Genomic DNA, 15,967 nt, shown 5'->3' with positions numbered 1-15,967 from the left:
CCGCTTTCCCTTGCACTGGTGATGTTACCTAGTTGGGTAATGAAACGTCAGCAAACAAGCAACCAAGCTCAGAGAGCACCAAGAAGTCCACAAACTAGAAATTGCCCAAACAGGTCTTGATTTCATTTCTGATCTGCAGGGCTGTCTTTAGCTTGTTCAATTTTATTTTAAGAACAGTTAAAACCAAATATGGTTTAGTATGATATGTGAACCTAACCGTTGACAGAAATAAGCAACCTTCTGGATTGGGTAATCAGAGTCTATAAAGGAGTGTATTCCCCACTTCTTTAGGATTTTGCTGGTTGGTTTTTTTAAACATCACAAACTCAGATACAACAAGTTGAAGAATCTTTATTGAAGCATTTAGGAAGTATCTAAATTAGGACTGTATTCCAGCAAAACTGCCAGCTTGATATAAAAACATTAAAATTTATATTAACAATTATAACTTTAACCCTTCTCCCATGAACCCAAGTTAATATAAATCATTGCACCAAATAAACAGTCAAAAGGAAGACAAGAATTAAATTTGCACTTTAGAAAAATCAACCCTTAATAGTTGGAGTTAATTGTACACTTAACCACCCTCCATCAAGACAGAGCAAGGCAATGTTTAACCCTTAACAAACATTTTGGTCATTAAAGCCTGTTGCTGCAGTACCCATGGAAGATCTTGAGTCAACTCTAGCTGAGCTCCAAGCAACACTTACTATGGGGAAGAGTAAACTAGATATGATGATCATTACCTCTTAGATGGTCTCTCAACCTCCATAAATAATATTAAGCAGAACTTGAACTCTTTACGCCCACTTGAGTGTAAATGATAGAAGTTAATAGATCCTCAAGTAAGTTATTAGGACAGAACTCTAGCATTTGCTATAAGATCTAGTTTGATGAGGCCCCCATAACTTATGTTAGTCATGTTTGGATCCTTGGGTTTTAAAGCAGAAAAATTTCTATTTCCAAATAAGCAACTTCTACAGCTACAACCACGTGGATCAATTTGGGAATTTCCTTTTTGTCAAGGGAATGGCATTTTCTCTGCCTAGGCTGCATTATAGTCTCAACATTGGACTACTGCCACCACCACCACAAAATAAATGATTCTGAGAATAGCCACTCCTTAATTCATTATCAGTGCTAGGATGGGATCATCATCTTCAATTGCTGAGAATAAGGCTGTCTCTTAGCTTACACAAGCCACATGGAGTTCTGTTAGATGCTACAGTGTTCCCCAACTGCTGCCCTTCCAGGATGTTGAATTTCATTTCCCACAATTCTTGGGTTCTGGCTGGAAACCGGTCCAACGTAGCCAGAGAGCAGCAGACTGGGGAAAACTGCGATACAGAGAAATGCTGTTCATTAAAAAAAAAAAAATCAATCATCTCTTTTTTGTGAAACACCTATTTTAAATCAGGAGAACATCGGAGGGGTCACTTGCAGCCAATTCTCTCAGGGAATAATTTGCTCTGATTAACAGAGAAAGAGCTAAATCTGTCTCAAAAACAAAGGCATAATTAATCAGCTGGGTGGGGAATAAATGCTTGAATATCTACTCTTGACTTTAAAAACCAAGTCAGCTCAGTGTGTATATTTCTTTTCCATAGTGCAGTATTGTATAATAAGCTAATTTCTCTGAATATTTACAATATTTAACAAATGTAACCAACTGATGAGAAAATCTAGCAAGAGAAAAAAAACACCAATATGCCACCAGTCATACAGTCACTGTATCATCGTCTGCCCAAAAATGCAGCACAGGACAATAAGGGGTTGTTTCCTTCAATGCAAATCTTTCAAACTGGGTTTTGTTCTGTGTGACGTCTCCTACTTCTTAGCAGCCAGTGAGCATAGCCGTGGCAAGGAACCTGTAACAGCTATGCTGAGTCAACTCTTTTAGGGCCCTGTGAAATGGCAAAATCTTGTTCTTCCTCTCTTGTCTGCCAATAGTGCTGAAAAGTAATGGACAGATATCTGTTGAGGCAAAGATTTAGGGAATTTTAAAGCAAGCTTAATCCCCAAAGGAAGTGCCCTATGAACAATAAAAGCAGCTAGACCTTGAAAAATATTTTAAACGCTTTTTAAATAAAAATAGCGAGCAGCTGGTTGGCTTAGCAAATAGAAACTAGATTTGTTTATTCCCAGCACCAAGTGCAATTCAGTTTAGAAAACCAAGAAATGTCCGTGCAAGGCACCTTTTTAATTTTTTTTTTTTTTAAAAAGAGCCAGGCATTCCTTGGGACTCCATTTGGAGTTGGCTTCTAATTCTTGCACATTCCCTGGTAAAGAGGGGAATGTTCTTAAGCCGTTCGGAGTCCAACCTTGGCAGTAAACGGGTGTGCAGGACAAAAGAGGAATCATAACCAAGCAGACAAGTAAAAAGAAAGTAGAGAGAACAGCCTTCCACTAATCTTTGTGCAAAATCTCCAGTCGATCACACCTTAATAGCAATTTGTACTGACTACCTCTGGCACGGTTCACATTTTAAATGCATCATTCAGTTCCCTGCTCTGGAGGGAAGTGCCCTTTTCTTTTTTCTTTTTTTTTTTGTACAAAGTCTTAATGCACAGACCCTTGCTTTTATCTAAGACTCTCTTGTTCCTCAGATAGAGTGCTGTCATTTCCCAAAGCCTGGGCCTTGGTGCCCGGGGAAACGTCCACGGTTTCCTGGGTGAGAGGCGTGCTTTCGCTGAATGGATCGGCGTTCTCCTGCTTGAGGGGAGAAGCAGTGGGTTCTCCTCTGTCCAAGTCAGTAGCGTGACTCACTGAGCTGGTTTCGCTGACCCCATCCGAGTTCCTCCCGGACCTTTTAAACAGTTTTTGACCTGGAATGAAACATGAGAATGTGAAAGATTTGCCTCTGTTTCTATTAGCCTTGCATGGTCCAGGCAAGAAGCACACCCAGAAATATTAGCTCTAACTTTATTGTAAGGTTAACAGAATCTTGCAAGTCTGAACATACATCTCTTCCCCCCTCACCTTTACAGTCCAAAAAACTAGGGAAGGTCCCTTCTGAGACATTTGCCACATCCCCATTCCTTCTGCGGACTCAGCTGATGCTTCTCTGACCATTGTCTAGGCTGTGGCTCTTCTTCCTGTCTCCCAAGGTCATTCCCCCATACCATCACAGTTTCAGTGGGCTATGAATTTCTTTCCTTTTTAAAAAATATGCTATTTTACAGTTTTTACAGCCTGCTCAATAGTGAGCAGCTGGTTAAAGCTAGATGTATTTATTCCAAGTACAATTCAGTTTAGAAAAGCAAGAACCAACACATTAAAACTGTAAAAGCAACAAAGAAAAACAATCAACATTTGAAACAAGGATAATAAATCCACCCTCCCCCAAGATGGATATCAATAAAACTTAGCTAGGTTTTAGCTTAATTAAGGTTTCTGAAATTGGGTAGAAAGCTGACATGACAGTCATTTTATCTTGGTCAGTGACTAGGTCATTCAGAAGTTGGTATAAATTAGTATAAAATAAATTCAAAGCTAAAACTATGAAATTTATCTCATCCACAGTAAAAAAGGAATTATGAAAGCTCTCTTGTGCAATTAAGTTGTAACAATGTTTTCCTTCTTTAATCCTAAAAAACACTATATAATTTAGTCCCCGGTGTGCAGCATTTAGGAAAGTTTACAATTCTGGGCAAAGATAAAGACATTTAAAAAAAGAGAAAGCTTCTAATTCTGATTTTAAATTACAGGCAATTCCTGATTTTTTTTTTTAAATATACATCTTAAATAGACAAAAACATAGACTGCAGATAATCTGCAAGTCCTATATGGCCAATGTTCAACCAGTCTGATGTGTGTTTAATCTACCATCTTCCCAGAAATTCACGATAGGCAGCTCTTTTTACAAAAACAAATTAAGAGAAAGACATATCAGCTTGTTCTGCCCTTCCATGGCAGAAGAGGTGAGGATTACCAAAGGAGATCCTGAAGAATGTCATTGATTCTTTTGGCAAGACTCCTTGAAATAGAATTTGACTCTTGGCAACTACATGGGCACATTCCTGTAGCATGGTTATGTGGTGATTTGCCAGTGAACCTTCTGAGATACTTTTTTAAATTTATATATTTATTTAATTAATTAATTTTGACTTCCCAGTCTCAGCTACAGCCTTGGGATTTCCTCTCCCCAGATCGGATCCTACTTAACTTCTTAGAGATCCGCCAAGATTGACTAGGTTTCAAGGGCTATTGATTACTGTTTTACTCTTCTCTTCCTCCAAGAAACTTTCATAGATGTCTCAGTCACTAAGAAGGACAAGGCCACTTGCTTACCTTTGGAGGTGACCAAACAGATGAGCCTAGCTCCTACTGGTCCTATTCTAACGCTGCATTATAAGCTAGAACATGGAAAGGATTCCTGTCGATGCTTTTTTTGAAAAAGAATAAAATAAAAATGGAGATGAAGCCAACTTACCAGGAAACTTCTGTTTAACACGGCCTGATGTGGGAGTGGGAGGTGGAGTGATCCCAGTGCCCTGTACTTTGGATATGTATGTTGTCTCTGTGGATTCCAAAGAACCTGCCAAAGAAATAAGGTGCCACCTGTGATGGAATGGCATGGGACTGGAAGGGGGGGAAAGAACGTGATCTCGTCTCCAGAGCAACGCACTGGAGATAAGAGCCGAACGCTGACGCCCCCCTAACATTCCAGGAGATAGTGAATTCCTGTTCCTGGGAACTGCTGGCCAGTCTGAGAAGAGTCTGTGAACAAGCCCTAGCTAATAAACCTTGCTGATTGAACCTGCACGGTCTCCAGGAGTTCCTTGGGCTAGGCCTGACACCACCATACCAGATCCAGATAAATGCATGTATCATATGATGCACCCAATGAAGTAGGACACATTGATCTTTTAAGGCCCTTGGACCCATGAGTTCCTAGTTTGATTGCAGTAGGGTAAAGTCTCAAAGCAAAAACGTGCAATGTTTATCTGACCATGCCAAGGTGACTTTTCTTGGAATTATAAATCTCCGAAGTGATTGTTTGGAATTGCCTGAGAAAGTTCAGAAATCATCTCAGTTTCCAATTAAGAAAGGTGAATCGCAATGTTGGTCACAAATCAGAATAATTCTAGACAGACAAAACTGGCTGTACTGTCGTAAGAAGTACGGGAAAGATTTGGAACGGAGTCAGAGGTGACCCATATTCTGGCCTCTCTATTTGGACCTTGGAAGCTTTCAAGTCTCCTGAAATATTAGCTCGTGTTTCCTGCTAGGTTCTCCAACAAAAAGCTGATGGTGAATCCGTGCACAATCTGAAGAAACGACATCTGAAGACCAATATATGTTTCCTCATGACATTATGGACAACAGTGAATTACAGCTATGCCCTTCCTCTCTTGGGGTCCATCCCTGTTCATCCCTGGCATGCAGGGCCTCCCAGGACAGAGCTACCCTTCCTCTATGGTAGACCAATGCTGAGTTCAAACACTGCCCACAATAGCCTGGCTCATGTGTTCAGCCATCCCTCATGGGTCATGAGCCATGATGATTAGATTCTTCCATCTCAAAAGGAGATGATTACGTAACATGGCATTCCAGATGTTGCTGAACTACAACTCCCAGCATCCCTCCCCATCAGCCATGCTCCTTAGGGATGTTGGACAATACAGATCTGCAAGAATGGAAGAGCAGAGTTTGCCTACGCTATACTATGTAAAAAATAAACATTGTAGTATCCTATACTACAAGATGCACACTGAAGTGTCTAGGCAAATTCTAGACACCCTGCTTCTTACAACGACCAACCCTTATGTCCAAGCAATGATGTCAAAATAGAAGAGGATAAGCCTGGATGTTGGCTATAAACATCTTCAAGTTGGCTAGCTGCAAAGTCTCCCGTGTTTCGCTGTCATCTCAGGATAATGAATGCTGGTCAAGACTCACCTGCCGTTAGGTTAAAGGTTTGTCCCTTTGGTGAGGCATGAAATGGAGAAAACCAGTTGAGGACAGAGCCCACCACAGGAATCTGTCGAAGTAAACCCTGGGAGAAACAGGAGAATAAAATGAAGCGTTCTTGCCCAGCAAAACATCCAGGAGAGGTCTGGCACCAAGAAGATGACTTCCTGCATTCTGCTCACCTCTTCCAGGAGCCGTTCCTCATTTGCTTTTTGGAGCTGAACCTGGGCTTCCTGGATGCCTTTTCGGACCACCTCAGTCATGTTTTCCAGCAACTGATCAGAAAGAGAAGCAACTGAATTTGAGGAACGTTACTTGCCTTTCTAGTCTTTGTGAAAATATTTAAAGTAATGAAAGGAAAGGGAATTATTTGAATAAAGGAGTTTCATGAAAACTGTAAGTAGAATCATTGTTCGATCGGAAGTTAGGGGAAATAAGGAATTCCACATTTTCCAAGGTATCTTATAAAAACAGTGATGGGGGGTTAAGAGCTGTGTTTTTTCTTTTCCTCTGCTCTGAATGCCACCTTCATGCTACTAATACCCTCATTAATACACAAGTTGCTCCCATAGGTTAATTTGAGCATTAATAGTGTCATTTAATTTATCACTGATGACTTCTGAAAATTAAATAAATTGCACTCCAAAAGCTTTGGGGGAAAGCCCATTATTGCTTTTCCAATGACATAAAATCAATCCATTAATTGCCTACTTCTTTACAGAAAGTTACTGAAATTAAAGCTGGAGAGCGAGGAGCTACTTAGCAATCTTTTTTTTAAAAAAAAAACAATTTGATTAAGATGCTGAAAGGAAAAGGCCAATTCCCAGTTTGCTAACAAATTTCTCCTTTGTTCATTAGTCAATCCTTACAGTAATTAACACCTCGTACGGATTAAAGGGTGTGCAACTGGGAACTGAGCCTTTGGAATAATATTACTACTGTACTTCGGTTTTAAAGCAAGATAGTTAAATGTTGGATCAGGATTTATAACAGTAGAGCCTAGCTTACTTGGGCTAGCTAGGAATTCTGGAAAATGCTATTCCAAGACATCTGAGTACAACAAGCTGGGAAATATGGTTTCTCCTGTGCAATCCTAAAATAGGTCTTTCTCTTCTGCTGAAGGCCTGGTCTTCAAAAGAAGGACTGTGTCCTTACAGGAAGGTGGAACAGAGCTTGGTTGTAATTGAACTTGATTTTTAAAGAGAAGAGAATTGTATAGAAAGGAAGACACACTACTATGGTTAAAAGAGAATGCAGGCAAGGAGTTTTTCTCAAGCCTGGTGCAACCACCATCTACCAACATCCCTCAACTAAATCTAGAGAAGAAAAGGTGGTCATGTATGATAAATTACATACCTAGTTAGTTTATTATACATGACCACCTTTTCTTCATAGTTATATAAACTATGTCCCATGTACCTAGAAGGTGGGGTGCTGGAACTTGATCCTGTGTGCTTTTACATGATAAGATATTGTAATTAACCAAGATCTAAAGATCTGGACTGTTGTTTCTGATCAGCAATGCTTTATTAGTACTGAACAAGCTACTCTTGAAGCTAAAGAAGAGATTCAAAAAGACACTAGGGGACACTGTTTACTTCAAAATAGCCCAAGTTGGAACCCTTAGATGGCTTAAAATAACTCAATAGAACCTGGCCAACGTTACTGATAGTGGAGACTACCAAGAGTCTAGTGGTGATGTATCGTTTTAAAGCCACCTTGGTATAATCTTATATTGATTATGATGATGTCTTCATGTTTTTGCTTTGATGGCCAACATGACTGTTCCCCTCTCCTGGAGCAATAGCTGGGTCTGTTCAGTGACAAAATCCTGACCCACAAACCCAAAGCTTCATTCACATAATATGGTTCAGCAAACATATTATGGCTTAGCCTAATGATTTGGTTCACACAACAGGCCGAGACAATGGTGAGTTTTCCCACTACGTGCTAAATTCCAAACAGGACCCATTTTAGCCTATCTCAAGCATTGTATGAACTCAGCCACTACATCGGTGGTTTTCAACCTTTTTCATCTCACAGCACACTGAAGATGCTAACTTGCGTGATCGCACATCTCCTAGGCAGGACTTCTAGGTTGCAAAACCGGAAGTCCTGTGAAGTCACAGGTTGCTGAGACTCAGGAGAAATGAAGGCAGGCCACCCCCAGTGATGTCATGGAGGCGGGGTTCTGGCTGTGCAGCTACGCAGCACTTTCGGTCATTTAGTTGTGGCTCGCTGATACGGCACACCTGTATCAAACATGCCACAGCAGAGCATGTAAACACTGCTGGACTATATGCACTACAATTAGGAGCAGTGGGGATTATGGTGGATAGATATGACCAAAGTTCTTAGAGCTTCTGTACACACCCGTGAATTTTCTTCAATTTCGCGACCTGCTGCGGCAATGGTCTCCACCAGCTCAGACACGTCTAGATCCTCGATGACCATTCCAATATAAATGCAGTTCTTCTCTGCTCCAAATTCTGGCCCTAGAAGGGAAGGGAAGGGAAGGGAAGGGGAGGGGAGGGAAGACAAGACCGTCAAGAATATATCACTGCAGGTTCTTTCAAGCCTGAAAAAAAGCTGCTGTAAAATATAAGCTGAGGTGCTGAGTATCTGATCAAAGACAGACAGCAGAAAGCTGAGGCAATAAGCAAATTTTCTACAATGCTCTTTTTAAAACGTCCTCCATCAAAACATAACTTGGGGGATTTGTCAAACCACGAATAAAGCCAGTATGGAAATTTAGCTTGAAAACAATACTGAATGCAAGGAAAGAACCATGGGATACCCCTTTTGAGCATCTTTGCATACAATGGGAACCCTGCTCACGAGGCAAGGATCCTCTAAAAATGAAACAAGGAAAAAAAAACTCCTTGATTAATAATTCCAGGAATGGAGATTAAATACATAAATGCAAATTTTCTCTGTGGTACTACTAGGTGGTTGCTGGGACAGGCTAATGCAGAAATAGAGGCATCGCCGTCTTACACATACATTCGCACATTTCATAGATAGCCGGTTACCTGAGGAAAATAGCAGATCTGATTCCAGTTCATTTAGCTTTTTCAGAAGGCCGCTGTTTATCTTCTCCACCTCTTTCTCCTGTTTGTCTTCATTCTGCCCCTTATACCTTTCAAAGCCAAGTCAAACGGGTTAGTAAATACTCCTTTGGGCACAGAAGCAAAAGGCATTCTGAAATCTTTACTAGTTTAAATCTTTAACCTAGTTTTAAAGATCTAACAAAAAGCTGTGATTTACTTCCATTCCTGCTTTTTTCCCCATCCCTATTGATCTATGCTTATGTAAACCACCTTACTTTGCATAAATTAATTGCTTTTGATCTAACTGGAAAAAAAACCATTTTCTTTAAAACATAAAATGTTGTGCCAAAGAGGAAGATGAAAGCATGAAGACTTGATGGTTGATCAGACTAGGAAACCAACGTCATGTAGGCCAATACTACTTTGACTGTAAAGTTATAGTAACAGAATCTTGCAAGTCTGAATGTGCCTCCCCCATCCCCTCTATCTTCTGTGAACTAGGGAGGGCTTGTCTTAGATGTTTATGTATGTTAACAGTTCTGCCCCAGACTCCCAAGTTTCTTTTATCTGACCAATGCCTTCGCAATGACTCTTCCTCCTGTTCCTCAAGGTCATTCCCTCTTTCCTCTACACATGCAAGGAGGAAGAATTGATTGTTCTTGAGCAGTATCTGGAAGCTCCAGACAAAGAGAAAGCATGGCTCTATACTAAGCTTGGTGCTGAAGACATACAAGTCTATATGCACCCTACACATATCAAGAGTTTCTGCGGAACACACACACCTGACCACACCAAGGCCAGGCCAGCTAAAATCTTCCACGTAGGACAAGCCGACGGTTCTTTTCACTTCTTGTTCAAATTCCTCTCTCAGCTGTAAAGTGCAGTTTAGAACGGGGACCTTCATTTTTAAGCAATCCACCAACTGGTCCACATCTTGAACTTCAGTTCCTAAAACTGAAAAGCTTGATACGTTAGCATGTCACCTGTCTTGTGTACAGGCCAGTATTTGGTAACTCAACCTGCAACCCAAGCAAATAATAATTCAGTGGAGAAGAAAAATGTCTTCCCTGCCTCCTGCATGAAGAAGTGGTGCACATGTTTCAAATTCCAAATAGCTGTTTCACATGCAAAACGGGCTATTCTGACTTCACAGAAAATGTTCTGACGCTGTTCTCACCTTAAAGGAGGCTTCCAAACTCTTTGTGGCCCCCCCACTGAGTTTGGTTGTTTCAAGCTCAGAATGTTACTGGTAAGAGCAGCCGAACACTTCCTGAGAGCCAGAAGAAACTACTTATTTCTAATCTGTTTCAGGCTCAAGATAGTATTATGGGCTGGAACCATTTTGAATTTGAGAAGTTTTGCACACCATTGCCTACACTTATTAATTTATTGCCTGATGATCACAGGGAAACATAAAGAACAACATACTCTGTACGATGTATGTTTGTACTAATTTGAGATGCAACATTAGGAAAGTTGGAGGTTGACATTTCTACAGTTTAAGACCAGCAGCAGTCTGGAAAAAACGAGATATATGGAATCTTAATAACAATGTTTAAGGAAGTGCAGTGTTTGTCCCGTAAATGAAAATTGCCCATTATGTGCAAAAGCAACCAGGTTACCTGCAGAAGTCATTAAGGGGCTGAATCTCACACAAGTGCCTTCATCCTCCAGATCCACCAGATCCACCCCACTGGCAGGAACCAACTGAGCCAACTGCTCTCCAAGCTATTAAAAAAAAAGAAAAGAAAGCACAGATCAAGTAAAGTAACAGATCTCCCACTGCATATAAATTACAATCTGTTTTCTAATCTGTGAACCACTCTGAAATAAGTTTCTTCTGCCTGCAGGCTGATTTTGGATGCTAAAACCTGCTCAGAACAAAGAAGGCCTGTTTTGGACTTCAGCTGGTGGTGATCTTTTGTGAAATGTATAGCAGACCTCACTCTTCCTAGTAACTATGTTAAAAACAAGGTTGGACTACTTAGGGTACTCAGAGCCAAACTGGCAGGTCCAACCCTGGCCTCTCCAGGCTTACTATTAGGTTGTGAAGGACCTAGAGGAATGTAATCAGAACATGGGCAACATAAGAATAGTTGCATGTGATCCATATATTTTGCATGCTTGCCATCCCAACCATCAAATACCTCCTGAATCATCTATCTCTGTCCTAACAGCATGGAGGAAAACGGTGCACCAGAAAAGCCTTTAGGATGTACATATCTACCCAAACATTGTTCCTTTTTGTGCTAAGTAACACTTGTACATTCTTTTCAGAATCTGAGAAAGTTTACATGCCAACTCAGACCCAAGGGGCTTGTACTGGGCTATTTCCCCCCCAAAAAGAAATCAAGATTTGAGTCCCAAAGTTTTGATCTACGCACTGTGAAGAAACATCCATACCTACCCACTGGTTAAAAGTATCACACGTGTCTCTCTCATTCCCGGTGACCGCAGATGATTGTGTGGCGTGTAACATATGATCTGAACTCAAAAGAACAAAAGAGAAATTGATTTAGCGCAAGAAATTAACACAGCACCAGCTAAACACCCACTTCCTCCCACCAATGGAAGCTGTAAGGAACATTTTTTCCCCTCAATCTGGGTAACAGCTAGAGTTCTTCAGAAGCATTGTTATGCAAGTTAAGATGGCAGGATTTAATTCTGAACTACGATTTCCTTTACAGATTTCAATATACTGATACCGCATCGGTGTTCATTAAAATAATGTGGGATTTAAATAGCATGCAGTCCTGATTTTCATGTAGATACCTGACATAATTTGCTTACGTGAATGATATATGCCATCGTATCAGACAGGACTCTGCGGTTTATAGATCTGTTTGAAATCAATTGCGTAGGTAATAATTCCAAGACCTGTCTTCAATAAATGTAAACATGCAATACCTTAAATATCACTTTTAAGATCTATAATTGGGGGGGGGGATATTAGAAAGCTAGAACTAAAATTAGCAAGGGTACAGAAGTTCACTTCCTTCTTATTAAGTGGCTGCTTTTCTCACTTCCTGATGCTAAAACAGGCGGAAGCGTTAATGAGAATAGATTATCAGCAAAACTATTGGTATGGTACTATTTTTCAACAAAATACAGATCTAGGGATCATGATGTGTTTTCCTTGTGCAATCCTCACCTATATGCGACATTTCTGGGGAAAACTTGAACACCACCACAGGAGAGCTAAATTCATCTTCGACCTTGAAAATGAAATTTGGAAAAATAAAAAGAAGTCCCGAGATAGCATTTAAATCAACCGTCCCCAATCAGATGCTTCCCAGGCGTGTTCGGAGACCAATGAAAAGAATTTACAGCCAGCCCAGCCAACGTATCACTTTTATTTGCCAGGGTTAACATTCGTATTAGAATAGAACCCAGTTATTAAAACTGAGACTGGATACTGTTGGACTCCATTACTGGCAGGAGCTGATGGGACTGGAGGCCAAAATACTTGGAAGGGCAGATGTTCCCCACTCCTGGGTTAGAAACTAAAACTCTGGCTCTTAATAGTAGTGTTCATCTCCTAAACCAAACTGTTGAATATTCAAGGTGCTGGTTGTTACTTATAAAGCCCTACATGGCATAAGGCCTGGTTGAGGGACTACTTGTGTTCCATAACATCTGCCCAGATGATCCGATCCTGCAGGGTTGGCATGCTCTGGGTGCCTTCAATTAATGTCATCTCTCAAGACCCTTGAGAGTGCACCTTCTCTGTATTGGTCCCCCCCGCTCTGGAAAAAGATTCCACACAAGATCCAGATGAATCCCACATGGCTGTTGTTTAGAAGAGCTGTGAAGACTCTTCACCCAGGCCTTTGGTAAGGGAGATGGAGAACCCCTGCTTCATTGCGGTTGTCATCTTTTACCTTCTTTTTTTATGTTTTATTTACTCAATTGTAATTTCTTTGATGGTTGTGAGCTGCCCAAGTTCTGGGAGTCAGGCAACATACAAGTTTAATAAATTATTATTATTATTTAAGGGGATAAAATATTGCCTAGTGTTTCAGACATGCTCCCTACATGCTGAGCTCTGATTATATATTTAGGCAAAATTGTTTTGTTCGTGCAGAATTTTGTCTAAAAGCTATGGTTGTCTTATCACAGGAGCACTTGTCTTGATCTGAAATAGGATTATCCCAGCCATTTCTGTCCTTGCCTTTCTCCTTTGTTGAGATGATCAATCTGTAATTACTTCCTAACCCGTTTAAATGTGCCAATTATTGGTGTAAACTAAGAGTTAGGGCTACTTTGGGAAAATAAAAGGCTGAAAATGGAAACATACTGAGGTCCTAATAAAATCTTGGTTCTTCAAGTTTTCCAATAGCCGTTGACTCTAAAAAAAAACAGGAACAGAGAGACCATTCAAAAGGTAATTCACTGTAGATGGGTATCAGGTCATGTACATTTACATAAAATGTAAAGCAACACATTAAAATCCAGCTGTTATATCAAGACTGACTAACATTTCAAACTCAAAATGTTTTACACAGCTCTACTATTCTATATACTATCACTTTACTATCATAATACTACCACATGCTCACCCGCAAGATTTAAAATAGGCACTAAATGCCTCTGGATAAAGCTGCTGCTGTGCAACTGTACTGCCTGATTCATATAATTTTATGCTCTTTTCCAATGTGTGTTGTATGGATCCGCCCATCCCATGAAACTGTCACACAGTTAATTTGGATAAAGGGATGTCCACCGGCGGGGTATGTCAAAAAAGTGAAGATGATGGCCAAAACTCTGCATTATGGGTAAAAAAGGGGTAGGGCTTCAACCATGCAGTTTTAGCCATCAGACCTGAGGAAATCTGGACACAGGATGTTATGTGAAGACAGGAACTGCCTGTGTTTTGATAATGCAGATTTGGGGTTAAGCATATTGTGTGAATCCAACTATTCTCCTTCTGCCTTTTTATTTGCCCCCTGACCCGAATCCCTTATATCCCTCTTGACACTCCACTTTCTCTCCCACTGCTGGCACCCTGGGAAGAGAAGGCAATAACAAGCTTTTGGTGCCAACCAGCCCGGGCTCCTATGAGATCATGTCACTGGGAAAGACACAGAACTCAAAGCGATCTCCCTCCTTACCAGCTGGGAGGCATGCTTAATTCTTTCCACAATCCCATCATGGCCAAGGTACTGCAAGGACAGCCACAGTGACAGGGCACGCAGTTTCTCTACTACCTGACTGGAGGTCAGGCCTGCCGCTAAAGACTGAAAGAAGTCCAATAAAGAAGTAAATACCAGATGTACGTATATTTATTTATTATGTCTTTATTAGCCACATTAATATAGCCGCCCATCTCACACAAAGTGACTCTGGGTGGCGTACAACAATTAAACAGAACAGCAAATAGGTGGGAAAAAATCATTATAAAAAGATAAAAAGCAATGATTAAAATAAACATACGAGCAAAACTTTTAATTTTTTTCTCGTTTTGTCTGAATTTGCTCTGCTCGTTCCAAAAGCTAAATTGGAGTAGGGGAGCAAAAAACAGCAATGGCCACCTGAAGCAAACATTAAAAACTCAAGGTATCTTCTCCTATTACTTTCAGATTTAAAAGATTGGTCTTCTAGGATCTGGTATCCAGGTGTCCCCAAAAGTCACCTTTGAAAGAGTATCAAAGGGGGGGAAAAACCCCTAAAGCTAAGTCAACTGTGCAGGCACTTCAAAAGAGCCAACCTCTGCTGCTTGATTGCACAGCTTAAGAATCATCAAGCAAAATGATGCCGCTCCATCTCATATTGTGTTTGACCACCTTCCCCTCTCCTTTTGGCGCCTCTGCCAAGCACAGAGCACAGATTTTATGAAGTCTTTGCAGTCTGCTCAATAACTGCAGGGCTGAATTTGGCTTGAGTGGGACCGTATAGCACGTGTTCTCAACGCAGACAAGTTGTGAGTTCAAACATCATCATCTCCAGTTTAAAAAAAAACCAGGGAGTAGATGATGGGCTCCCCACAGAGTCGTGAGCAGTTGGACTCCTTGAGCCATGATAAATCCCAATATATTGTTGACAATAATGCGCTGCAGAGAGCTTCAGGGACACCCTTCTCCTGCCACTTGTCCTCCACTGCATTAAATGCCAACCACCTACCAAAGAAGGATCCTCGTGTCTGTAGAGAGTCACTGCAGGCACTGCTGGAAGACCCAACCAGGGTCCGAGGGTCAGTGTCATGCTGTCACATTTTGTTGCTGCCTACAAAAAGGGAGCGGGAGGGAGTGGAAATGCAGTTTTATTTTTTTAATGCATTGGAAAAATGAAAGATAGGGCATTTCTAAGGAGACGTGGCTGAGTCAAGAGAAGATGCAAAAATTGATCCAAAATGGCTCACCAGGGAATTTTTTTAACAGGGTTAGTAGGAGAGACCTATGGGTAGAAATTTGTTCAGATGCAATAGCAGAGAGTGGTTTGCCTGCCAGCTAGGCTTAAAGCATGATCTGCTGAATTAATACTAGCAGCTAACCACGTTTTTTTATAAACTGCAGTTGGAAATTTTTAATCCCTCGTCAGAACATGAGGGAGCGTAAGAGCCAAGACCGTGCTTGCTTGTTCTCTCATGACTGACTATCATTTCATGTTATATCTGAATACAATAATGCCAATGAGAGCCACTTTTACAGGCACAATGAATATCCTTACATTTATGCCAAGTTCCTTTCTTATATACAGTGCTGCATAAGTTCTTACTGGTTCTACATCGTAAGATTTCTGAAAGAGACTTATATACTTGGTTCAATACAGAAAATATTCACTTTTGCCAAACCAGTTGTTGAACTTTAACAATTTAAATTTAACAGTTTAAAGTTCAGTTCAACTGAAGAATGTTTTATAGTATTTAAACAAAATGTTCTAACTTTTGATTTCTGGATAATTTTTAACGTGACTCTTGAAAATATAGCCAAGTCCTACAATCTACATCTACTGTATATTTCTAGATGGGGAAAGTCCAATCAGAGAATTTTAAAATAGTCAATAAT

The 15,967-nt window shown here is 40.6% G+C and overlaps 1 protein-coding gene across 2 annotated transcripts in view; it reads right to left on the bottom strand.

Annotated features, from left to right (window-relative positions):
- Positions 1 to 331: 331 nt before the first annotated feature.
- The window catches only part of PDXDC1 (pyridoxal dependent decarboxylase domain containing 1), a 36,101-nt gene continuing 20,465 nt past the window's right edge, over positions 332 to 15,967 (bottom strand). Inside the window, exons 11-24 of one of the 2 annotated variants that reach the window (XM_088148130.1) lie at positions 15,084 to 15,185; positions 14,075 to 14,200; positions 13,261 to 13,311; positions 12,115 to 12,178; positions 11,371 to 11,447; positions 10,586 to 10,691; positions 9,746 to 9,917; positions 8,946 to 9,052; positions 8,287 to 8,408; positions 6,096 to 6,188; positions 5,902 to 5,998; positions 4,433 to 4,537; positions 2,573 to 2,825; positions 332 to 1,952 (exon numbers count right to left, since the gene is read on the bottom strand). In XM_088148130.1, the coding sequence (XP_088004256.1) occupies positions 2,581 to 2,825; positions 4,433 to 4,537; positions 5,902 to 5,998; positions 6,096 to 6,188; positions 8,287 to 8,408; positions 8,946 to 9,052; positions 9,746 to 9,917; positions 10,586 to 10,691; positions 11,371 to 11,447; positions 12,115 to 12,178; positions 13,261 to 13,311; positions 14,075 to 14,200; positions 15,084 to 15,185 (1,467 nt within the window). In that variant the 3' untranslated portion in view covers positions 332 to 1,952; positions 2,573 to 2,580. Of the gene's footprint in view, positions 2,826 to 4,432; positions 4,538 to 5,901; positions 5,999 to 6,095; positions 6,189 to 8,286; positions 8,409 to 8,945; positions 9,053 to 9,745; positions 9,918 to 10,585; positions 10,692 to 11,370; positions 11,448 to 12,114; positions 12,179 to 13,260; positions 13,312 to 14,074; positions 14,201 to 15,083; positions 15,186 to 15,967 lie in introns of both variants that reach the window. The other variant, XM_088148131.1, reaches the window with a different exon arrangement.

The sequence above is a fragment of the Python bivittatus genome, unplaced genomic scaffold, assembly GCF_059951505.1.
Source record: "Python bivittatus isolate LINGU-HERP-01145 unplaced genomic scaffold, Pbiv_v1 ctg000560_np1212, whole genome shotgun sequence".
In the NCBI taxonomy this organism is placed as follows: domain Eukaryota; kingdom Metazoa; phylum Chordata; class Lepidosauria; order Squamata; family Pythonidae; genus Python; species Python bivittatus.
Note: the sequence above shows the minus strand (reverse complement) of the source record. Positions and strands in the feature narration are given on the sequence as shown.